Genomic DNA, 11,547 nt, shown 5'->3' on the forward strand with positions numbered 1-11,547 from the left:
TAGCTGTTTATGATTTCAGTGATACCAAATGTGGCCTAAGAAGCACATGATGCGATGGTTGGATTATTTTTTCTCCATTGCTCCCTTTCTCTTCTCCCTGTGTGTGTTGTCTAAAATATCTGTATTTTGTCAAACCAAGCTAGGGTGTGCCAAATTAGTTGTCGGGTCACATGTATGTACAAGATGACTCTGTGGTTTAATTACTTGTTTGCATTTAGAATTAAGCTTCTGAGGATTAACTCTTATGGATTGAAATGTCAATGACTCCAGGCTTTTACTTACCGCGACGGCGGCTCGGATTAGCACTTTAAAATTATTGCTCAAGTCATAATAAAGGTTTGAATGACTAATCGAACTGTGTACTTGAATAGGTGGTTCTTATCCATCTGAGACACCTGCAAGGTATACCAAATCCCTTTTTCCTGTTTCAACAAAGTCTATGTTGGCCTTCTTTTTTATTGCTTGTCTCATAAATCTTTTCTATTTCTTTTGAAGCTTTCAACATAAGCAAGTATTCGCCATTCGTGATATAGCTAAGATATGTGGTATGAAAAGCGCAGAAAAATTTCAAGCAAATCTTGACCCTCGGTTCCCTAGCTTTGTAAAAGCTTTGTCCTCAGTTACATGCAGCTGTGTGGTAAAAGCATTCTTCTTGACGCTCTTCGGGTGACAGATAATTAGGAATATAAATAGGGGAACTTATTTCTATTTCTTTTGTTCACAGAGAATTCCAGCAGAATCCTGCAGTTTACACCTTCCAAAACATGATTCTAATAACAATAATTGCACTTGGTAGGCACTTGTTATATATTTGGAGGAAGATATTAAAGGGAAAGTACCCTTACTTTTAACCAAGGAAGGTGCAATCACTATTTCAAGCTGTAACATACACAGGGAGCCTTGTAGCACTTGGTACGTGTTAGCAGTGAAACGTTGGGAAGAGCTGAGGCATGAATATGGACAACGGTATGTATTCAACACAGATATTTTGAGAATATGAAGTGTCCATGTTACGTAGATTGTAAGTTATATCATTTTTCATGCCCCAAAAAGCGTTGCAAAGAGTTTTCATCGAGAATAAGGAGGAAACAGGTATTGAAAACAGCAAACATTAATAGTAGCGATTCACTTAATAGACTGGAGTAGTGAGTGTGACTGGAAGCATATCATAATGATTTGAGTGTTGGTGTATTATGTTGTGGAAAAGACTTTAAAGCAATGGACACTGGGCGTCCGTTTATTCTCCCACTAAGGAGAAAGGTTTATCTTAGTAATAATGTAATGAACAAGACGGGACAGAAACCTTAGTGATTGAACTGTTATTGAAGAATATAGTGTTAAGGTGATTATCTTGTAATGTTTCTTCTATACTACCATATCAGCCTATAACTTAGTTTTATGCTCTAGTGCAATTTGATGTCTTTGTTTTGCTTTCCCCTGTAGCAAAATTACTTTTTGTGATGCATCCTTGCTTTTCATTTGCAGGTACTACCAACTGTTGTGAAAACTTTTTGCATTGAATGACCGGCAATTCGAGTCGGCCTCCTCCAGCATATAGATCAGTATGGAGAATCATTATCTTCTCAAATTGTAGATGAGCAAGTATGTGGTCAACGATGATAGTTTCTCTTCTAGCATTTAGAAAACTCTTTAGGTCATAATCCACCTGATATATATGTATATATTCTGTTCAATATCAGATTGGAAATCCTAAAATGTTTGGGTGATCCTTGCGATTAGGTTTACCCTCATGGTGCTACGGGCTTTTCTTATACATCTGCTTTTCTTCGGGAGTTGACTTTAAAATCCATGCTTGTATTGGCTCCTAAGGTATGAATTGCTTCTCTAGACTTTCAAGTTTCATATAACTTCTGACACCTCATAGAATTGTACAATTTATGTTTTAGTCTTTATTGATATAATGAAATTTCATTAAGGAAAGCAAACCATATTACATCCAAGAGAGTCTATACTCTATACGTATCTGCACGGAAACTAAGACATCCCTGTGAGGTTTCCACCTTGTAGCCCACTCATCATTTTCCATCCCAGTTGGATAGGTGATACTATATTGTGAGTTTGTAGATGTTTGCGGTGCACATTTTCAAATATGTTAGAGCCCTTTAATCTATCTGGCATTTTTCGTAGAGGTTAGAGTTTCTTTGGCTGTCTTATGGCTTGTATTGTTTCTCTTGTGAGGACAATAATATCTTTCCATCTTGCTACATTAAATTATTTTTAATAAAGCATATTATAAAAAAGTTTCTTCGTGTTTGGTTTGGAATTGCAGTTTGCTTGAACGCATACTATTTCGGATCTTTCTTTGAAATATCTTTCAAAACTACTGAGGTGTGGTTGTCTAAATTATACTTTGTGCGATGTTGGTGATCCTACATTCTTTATCATTACACAAGATATGATCATTGTTTATCATTTATTCACACAGCTGTCATGTTGAAAATTGCTATTTATGAATAACTTTTGCATCTCGATCATTCCCAAATTTATGTTTCACCCCTCACCAACACATTCACGCAAGCGGGACACACAGAGGTGACAAGTTTGGGATGGAAACCCAGTTTTGGAACCTCACATTACAAAAGCATGCAACCGCTACCAAGGTATTTTCCTTGACAAAGTTAATTGATAGTGGATGTTACTTTTCTCATTTGAGGAGGAATCTGCGGTTGAAGCTTCCAACAAGGAAAAACCAAAGACGAGTCAGCTAAAAAAGAAACGAAAAGTCGACAGTCCGGGACTTGTAAGTATGTTGGAATCTGCGGTTGAAGCTTCCAAGAAGGAAACTCTTTAACTCCAGGTTATTGATGTCCCTCGTGGTTCCATTCAACAAATGTATCTAGAACTAATAAAACCATGTAATAACCATGTTTTTGCTTAGTCACGCATCTTGTTGAGTCCTTGCTTTGTTGCATTTGCCCACATCTTAATCAAGAGGATGCGTATTGATATGAGGGTTGCTTTAAGTTTGAGCTTAACATTAAAACCTGCCCACATCTTAATCAAGAGGATCCTTGCATGTGGAGCTAACCCGCATTCTTTTATTTTATTGGCCAAGTTTGGGGTTTTAATCTTTAAGTTGCACCTCCGAGGTGAGCTACAACCACTTTTGTTTCGGGGTTTCACCTGTTTTAGTGTTGGTTGTCGACCATAAGACTGAATCGTGCAATTCAGATCGCTTTGAAGACTTGCAAAACATTGAGATTTTTGCGGTGAGCAAAATAAAGCTCATCCGTTTCATGTGTAATCGTACACTCTTGTTATTTCCCTACGTAAAGCGACCATTGTAAAATACCATTTCCTTATCTTTGTATGGAGCTTGGTGTTGCGGACCTTGCGTAAAACAATTTAGTATTCGGAGAAAGAAGTTGGTGGTGGAGTCTTGAGGTTAGAGCGAGTTTTCTTTGCTTTGCTATAAGCGTTGAATTGTTCACGATGTTGACAAGACACAAGTTTCCGTGTCATACCATTGGACCCTAAAAGCAGGTTGAAAGTACCAGCCTTAAACTTCAATTTATGGTTATTCAGATTGTGATATATTTTGTGCTACTTAACATTTTTTTGTGGTATGCTGCGGGATGATAGTGCATTGCCCGCATTAATCGGATTTGGCTTCCTCCTTGGAATCGGGTCCTAGTGGAGGGCGCCCGTCTGCTGAAACTACATCAAACAACTATAGCCTAAGGTCAGTGTTGACCATTGCATTCCAGTTCGCTTTTGAGAACCACTATCAAGACAATGTGGTAGCCATGGCTCGGCAATATGTAAGGAGCATTATGGGTTATGTTCAGAGAGTTGTGAATGCTATTTCCCCATCCAGGCTAAGCTCCCTGCCAAAATCATTGCCTAGGTCTCCTGAGGCTGTCACGCTAGCACGGTGGATTTGTAGGAGCTACAGGTTTGTAATAACTTCTCACCACCACTGGATGTTTCATTGACATGCATTTGTGGTTTGGGTAATGTAGGCTCATGCGTCTAGAGTAAGCAGCACTGTGTAGAGTAAGTAGCAAACTTACTATGTAGGTTTATGTTTGACATTGTGTCAATGTAGTACTTGACTAGTTTATGCTACTCTTACCCGACCTCGATACACGGAAATGATACTCATAATATGCACCATATATCGTGTGTACACATTCATAGTAACTACAAATGACACACGACCTACGTGAAAAACCTGTTAATATTTTCTAACCTTCAAATTGTGGATGAGTAGTATGTGTTTTGAAGCGGATAAAAGTTGAGAAATATACTTCCTTAGAAGAGATAGAGAACAGAATAGACATAGGGAGAAACATAAGAGGCACGAGTCACGGTTGCCTACGCTTCCAACTGCTTCTCCTTATCTTATTATGACATAAACTGATAAACCTTAGCTAACTGACAAAGTGCCGGGTCTAGCGAAAATATTTAACGGACCACTATAACATGAAAAAGAATATAAAAATGACTTGAGGACTGCAATAGTAAAAATGAGTATCTCATCTATAATTTCTATTGTGCAAAATGGGTGCCTGCCTAAAAATTGAAGGCTTTAGATACTAATAAAAAGATTGGGTCTTTGATGCAAATAGGCAAGTTGTGCCAATTTTCTTCAAAGTGACATGTGGTCCCTTCGAACACAATTCCGTCATTTAGTGAAGGATATTTAAAAGTTAGGTGATCACTTTCATTTGTTCTGATTAGGTATGATATATTTGTATGACTCTCTTACCGATAGTGAGAATAATGGTTATTCTCACAAACCTTTACCCAGTAGGGGGGTTATTGTATGTGGACCGAGAATTTTATAATGGTGTCTACCAACCTCACAACAGCCAAGACACCTTACATCGCGATCGACAAAGTTTTATTCAGATTGTATAGTAAGGTCACAATGCGAAAAGTCATTGATTTCGCTGAATTTCTTGGTAAACTTGGAAAATGGGCTGGGCCACCATTATGGCAAAGGTTATTGATAACCATTTTTATCTCATGTATTATGTTAGTTTTGTAATATTTTATCAAAAGAAGATCGGTGGTAGAAAAGGATACTATAGTAGAAGCATGATGTTATTCTGCAAATCTTGTAATTATTCTTAAGTTTACTCTAGTGATATACTATTTGAATTAATCTTCTTGTTTTTTTAAAAAAATCTTTGTGCCTTCTTTCAAGATTTCTCACTGGCATAGAGCTCCTTCAGGTTGATCTGTCAGCTGGTGATGCCTTGTTGAAACAACTATGACGCCATTCTGTTGCAATCATGTGTTGTTCCCTGCAGACAAATGTAATTAGCTTTCTCTTCTATCTTTTATGCTCTCTTTGTCCTCAATTCATTGTAATTTTTAGTTGTAGAACCTGATACTTGAGTTTCATTTTGTTTAATGAATATTCATCAATAAGAATTTGTAACTATTTAAGGCAGGAGTTCTATTTATTCTTTTGGTTTAGGTTGGTAATCGACCGTCTACATTAGCATCTAGGTTTGGTCTACATATGCTTGGATGGGATTACTTTAAAATGCTGATTCTTGCCATGGGGGCATGTGCATGATTTTTCTTTAGGATAAGCACTTTTGTGTAGTTTTGGACCCCTTATTCCAAGATAAGCTAACGTGGATGGGGCATGTGCATGATTTTTCTTTAGGATAAGCTATTTTTTGTAGTTTTGGACTCCTCATTCCAAGATAAGCTGATGTGGATGTAATTTATTGTACCAGGCTTCTCCTGTTTTCACCTTCGCAAATCAGGTCGGGCTCGACATGCTAGAGACCACTCTTGTTGCTCTCCAAGATATAATGCTTGATAAAATTCTCAATGAGGCTGGACGAAAGACCTTGTGTTCTGAGTTCTCCAAGATCGTGCAACAAGTAAGCTTTACAGAGCTATTATCCCCTTACCGTAGGATTTATTGCACTTGTATTGGGCATATAGCCGTATTTCCAAGTTAGCTTCTTTCTTATTGCATCGTGTGTTCTTTGTATCATCTGTTTTTAAATAAAATTTGCATTGAAACTTCTTGCAGGGCTTTTGTCGTTTACCGGTAGGGATTTGCGTGGGTAGGCCAGTTTCTTATCAGCAAGCAATTGCATGGAAGGTGTTGAATGAGGATGACAGCAATCAATCACTGTTTGGCTTTCAAGTTCATGAACTGGGGTTTCATTTGAAAGCATACTTTTCGTTTCAATCTGTACAATCCTTATGTTAGTGAAGAACGACCAAGTGAAAGACCTTTTGCATTTTCAAGTGTTTTCTATTTTGCTTTTGAACTCTTAGATGTTGTGTTTGAACTCGGGTCTTTTATATAACTTTCTTCTCTTATTTCTCTAAGAGTATCAATTACATTGTGGAGTAAAAAAAAGGTGTAGGTACAGGTACGTGCACCAATACAGGTGGCCCATATTTTTTTTATAGAATGAAAATTCGTTAGTAACGGATACAGAACCGTTAGCAACATAATTTTTTTTAGTAACGGATACTAAACCGTTAGCAACAGAAATTTTTTTATACAATAAAATTAATTAGTAACGGATAAAGAACCGTTAGTAACAGAAAATCAAAGTGACGTTTATATCAGTAAACAAATTTGGTAACTGTTACTAATAATTTCTAACGGTTACGTATCCGTTATTGAAATTAATTTTAGTGACATTTTATAACCGTTAGTAAAATTTGTAACGGATAATAAACGTTACAAATATTTGTTACTAATATTTGTCACGCTTTTGTGTCGACGCAAGATAACCGTTACTAATATTTTTTGTAACGGATGTGTATCCGTTACAAATAAGCTGTTATGGTGTAGTGAACTGGACTCTATGATAAGGAATTAGGGGGATTGATTCTGCCTTAACTCTACTTAATCTACTAACAAAGAACTGTCGCACTCCAAATTGAAATGCTATCGCATAACAATTGGTAAATCTAAGCCCTAACTATTCATGACAATCTTTACCAAGTAATAACTAGCATGTGAAGCATTAAACCTATTCTCATGGTGAACTAATTACTTCTAGAATTGAATAGATTATCAGGACGAATTCTAAGCTAACAAAATCAAGTTTTCATCAAGGCTTCCTCAACCCCTCTAATTGAGGGTTAGCCTAGAGTCATTAAACTATCATTTCTCATGGAATCTAAACAAGACATAATATAAAGATTTGAACTTTACTTGTTTAAACTCAATTTGAAACTACTCATGCAATAATTGAATTAAACTAATAATGACAAATAAGTAAATCTAAGGATTTAAGCTAATAAATAAATGAAAATGAAACTAGATTATGGAGAACTAATTAACTTTATTTATCTAATGAATAGCAATAACAATAATTTAATAATGAATTTAAAGCAAGAATAAAAACTAATTAATTAATCTAAAACTAGATCTAGAACTAAGGTTTAATGGCTACTTTTCTTATCCTAACCTAATTTATTTTCTAACCTAACTATCTACCATTAACAAAGAGTCGAGCTCTTGTTTTTATACTTTCAGATCCAAAAATCGTGCATGGGCTTGGAGCCATGTTTTGGCCCAGAGAATCAGGCCCAAAACCCAATTCTTTCAGTCCAAAAAGGCTTCTTCAGCTGCAGTTGACTTCGACAGACTTTTTGTCCACTTCTGCTCCTCTGATTGGGCCAAGGATTGGACCATTGGAAAGCTCTTTCCGAGCCGGTCGTTTTGGCGTAAGGTAGGCCCAATTCTGAGGTCTGAGTCCAAAGATATGATCTTCGGAAGTTCTGCTGACTTTGTGCACTGTTTCTGCCCGCGTGGACTTTGAATTTTCATCTTTTGACCGGGCTTTACAAAGGCTTTGTCTTCTTGAATCTTGGCATTTAATCATAGAACTTCTTAGCAACCAACCCTTGCTCCATTATCTCGCTAAAGTGGTACATATCTGCACATAATGGACTTTGAAGCCCGAAATACATAAAAACACGCAATCAGTATTAACTCTTAATTATTACTCACATAATTGGTCTAAAAGTATGATTATTAAGGGGTTAAAACTACAGTTTTGGGCTCTTATCAGTATCCATAGTAGGTCTTTTCATATCAGATTCCCAAAACAATTATTGAGGGGTTCACAATGTTAGAAAATACGAAGGAAGGTTTTACATGGCAGTTAGACCAACACATATTTTCTATTATGAGTTGTCATGCAAATAGGGTATTGAAAAAAATGTCCCTAAGACAGTTACTGAGATATACAAAGATATAGAACGTACGGAAGTGTAGTAGCCATAGTATACTTAGATGATAAGAGCCCAAAACTGTAGTTTTAACCCCTTAATATCATTACATTTAGATCAATTATGTGTATAATAAATATGAGTTAAAACTGTTTACGTGCGTTTATATATTTCAGGCATTGGAGTCAAATATGTGAAGAAATATGTCACTTTTGTGAGATAAAGGAGCAAAGGTTGGTTGCTAAGAAGTTATATGATTAAAGGCCAAGATTCAAGGAGAAAAAGCTTTTTTAAATCCCGGTCAAAGTTAAAAAGTCAAAGTTAACGCGGGCAAAAATAGAGTAGAAAAGTCAGTAGAACTTCCGTAGGCCGTATCTTTGGACTCAGACCTCATAATTGGGCTTATTATATGTCAAAACGACTGGCTCAGAAAGCTCTTTCTAACTGTCTAGGCATTGATCCAATCAGATTAGCAAAAGTATAGGAAAAGGCTGTTTCAGTAATTTTTAGGGGAGAAACCCTTTTTGGACTTATGTAATTAGGTTTTGGGCTTGATTTAAGGGCCCAAAACATGGCTCTGAAGCCCATGCACAAAATTGTAAACCCAGCCTCTCTTATATAAAGAGGACTAAGGCATAACTCTCTATATACTTAGACTTAGATAGATATAATTAATTAGAGCTAGATAGTTAGGATTTAGACTTAGTTATTAGATTAAATTTAAGTTAAGTTATTGTTCTTCAGTATTCATTTGATTAATAAAAGAAAGTTTGTTCTTCATTATGTTTCATTCTTGTTTATATGTTTATGATAGTCTAATGATTTCTAGCTAAACCTCCATTAGAGGGGTTTGATGAAGCTTGATGAAGACTTGATGTGTTAGTTAGGATTATTGCGTTTAAGAGTTTCACTCTAGTAGGATAGTTGATTTGTCATGAGAATGGGTTAGACTTCCTCACATGCTAATTATTAGTTGACAGAGATTTTCATGAATAATTAGGGATCAAACACTTAATCTTAGTTGATTAGGATTGCAATAACCTACACTAGCATATTAGAAGTACATCAAGTGGATTCAAATCTCCCTAATCTCTTCTCCATATTAACATTTCAATATTCTATTATCATAGTATAAGTTAATACATCTTATTTAAGTTAAATTGCCATATTAGTTTAATTCAATTCATTACTCTCATTCCTTTTGTTAGTATCGATTAAACTAGTGGAAACTTACGTTTAAAGGACTAGGAGTGGAATGAATTCTCTACTCCATTTATTGCATGATTCATGAGAGTAGATAACTTTGATTGTTTAAAGTAAATTACTATGCGTTTACTTCTATTTAAGTTTAATTAGTTAAATAGGAGTAAACAAGAGTTTTTACATTTATCAAATGGCGCCCGCTGCCGGCTTAGTTCTATTTAAATTCGTTTCCTTTAGTATTTTCGTCCCTACCAAAACACCATTAAACCCACCCACCCGTGTTTGGTACTTACTGTGTTTGTTTGGTTCAGAAAAAAAAAATTCAAAATCTACACGGAGCTCGCTTGCGCCCATAGTAGGCTATCTCTGGAGTGCGCACGCCCTAAAAACAGTGGACATTGGTAAAGGCAAGAGCACGCTCGCGCCCATCTACGCCTAGTTCCAAGCGCTCCCGCGCCCACTTCTAAATTTGCCCGATTTTCACAGGTTAGTTTCCAACTCATTTCATTTAAGTTATTCAGTGTTTCTATCTTCTTGAATACACTTTGATTGCGTATACAAGATGCTATTCAAATATGTAGCAAGGAGGCATTCAGGTACTCCTGCTTTCACTCCTCGCCTCTTCTATTAGAGGATTAATTTTAGCATATCTAGGTTGTTTGACTGTTGTTAGTGGTTTGTTTTTTTATTAGCCTTAGCCTTGTATGAGATTAAGGTCCGGTACTAGTAAACCATCTTCTGTTATTTATCGTAAACATCAACGTACACACCTATCTAGAATACCACACACTACACATGCACCAATGGCTGACGAAACAAAGACTCCTCTCTTTGATTTTTATAAAGCCCTTAACAATAGCCCTAAGTCGTGCATCGTTCTTGCAGACCCAGTGGGGGATTTTTGAATCCCCCCGAATATATTTAGTTTGTTACCAGTTTTTCATGGGTTAGACCATGAGAAGCCTTATCAGCATATACGTATGATAGAACAAGTTCTTACCATATTTCATCATCCTACTGTTGGTTCAGAGCAAATTAAATTGAGGGTGTTTCCTTTCACCCTCGCCGATAAGGCGACATCTTGGTTAACTGCCCAAGCGCCTAATTCTGTAGACTCATGGGCCAAACTTGTTCAATTATTCATGGAATAGTTTTACCCACCGCTCAAGACAGAGGAAATGCTTCAAAAGATTCATTTCTTCCACCAAAATCCTCATGAATCCTTTTCAGAGGCCTGGAATCGGTTCACTGATCTTCTCATTGAGTGTCCACATCATAACCTTGCGAAAGACACGCTTGTTCATGCCTTTTTCAAAGGGCTTTTACATCACCATAAAGAGGTTCTTGACATAATGACTGGGGGTAGTTTCCTTAGTAAAGGTGCCTCTGAGGCTTATAGGTTTTTGGAAGATCAATCTAAACATCAAAATAACTGGGGGGTAATGACATCCCTCGCTCCAGTAATTCTTCTTCCTCAGTTAAAGCTGCCAGTATGTTTGAGGTTAAATCTAATCCTGAGCTTAAAATTTTAATCGAATCTCTCACTAAAAAGGTAGAAGCCATTTTTGTCCAACAACAACCTACTCCTATCATGACCGTCAACACTCTTCCATTTAATTTCTGTTACAGCCTTAAGCATCCCGACTCCTATTGTCCTCTAATCTATGAACAACTATCTGCTCAACCGGACAATGTTTATTCTATTAATAGCGAACCTAACACGCCTTGGAGACAACATCCCAACTTCAGTTGGAAAAAATAATCATCACGTTACACCTCCAGGGTTTAATAATCAAAATGTTAGGCAAGCGCCAAATTACAATCAAGCTCCACCGAGACAAGGACAAGGACAAGGTAATTATAATAATTATAATAATAATTATAATGTTAATAAAGGTATCGTTCCGGTTATTAATAACTATCGCAACACACCCGTTACTAATCAATGTGAGATAGTTCCAGTCACACCACCTGTGCCCACTACACCTTCACAACCGGATCGTCTCGATGCCTTCATACAGGTTAGCCAACAAATTTTCCAATCCATGACTCAATCTAACCAAGAGGTGTTACAATTTATTAATCATTCCATCCGACAGTTAACCTAAGAGAAAGTCTCACCAAAAGGTGTGTTTCCAAGTCAAGCCTTACCTA

At 36.7% G+C, this 11,547-nt stretch overlaps 1 protein-coding gene and 1 long non-coding RNA gene across 3 annotated transcripts; both read left to right on the top strand.

The window, feature by feature from the left end:
- The first annotated feature begins 298 nt into the window (after nt 1-298).
- LOC147486425 (uncharacterized) lies at nt 299-958 on the top strand. Its single transcript, XR_015200872.1, has 3 exons — nt 299-402; nt 496-637; nt 725-958. It is a non-coding gene; the product is annotated as an uncharacterized LOC147486425 (long non-coding RNA).
- Nucleotides 959-3,628: 2,670 nt separating this feature from the next.
- LOC147486426 (homeobox-leucine zipper protein ATHB-9-like) lies at nt 3,629-6,316 on the top strand. Of its 2 annotated transcripts, none has more exons than XM_086575108.1 (4): nt 3,629-3,916; nt 5,174-5,285; nt 5,718-5,867; nt 6,023-6,316. In XM_086575108.1, exons 2-4 carry the CDS (start codon nt 5,262-5,264, stop codon nt 6,203-6,205), a joined length of 357 nt encoding a protein of 118 aa, XP_086431234.1. In that variant the 5' UTR covers nt 3,629-3,916; nt 5,174-5,261; the 3' UTR covers nt 6,206-6,316. The 2 variants fall into 2 exon arrangements, with proteins under 2 accessions (XP_086431234.1, XP_086431235.1); XM_086575109.1 differs by having other exon boundaries at nt 5,202-5,285.
- The last annotated feature ends 5,231 nt before the right edge of the window (nt 6,317-11,547 follow it).

Source organism: Coptis chinensis, chromosome 7, assembly GCF_015680905.1.
Source record: "Coptis chinensis isolate HL-2020 chromosome 7, ASM1568090v1, whole genome shotgun sequence".
NCBI lineage: Eukaryota > Viridiplantae > Streptophyta > Magnoliopsida > Ranunculales > Ranunculaceae > Coptis > Coptis chinensis.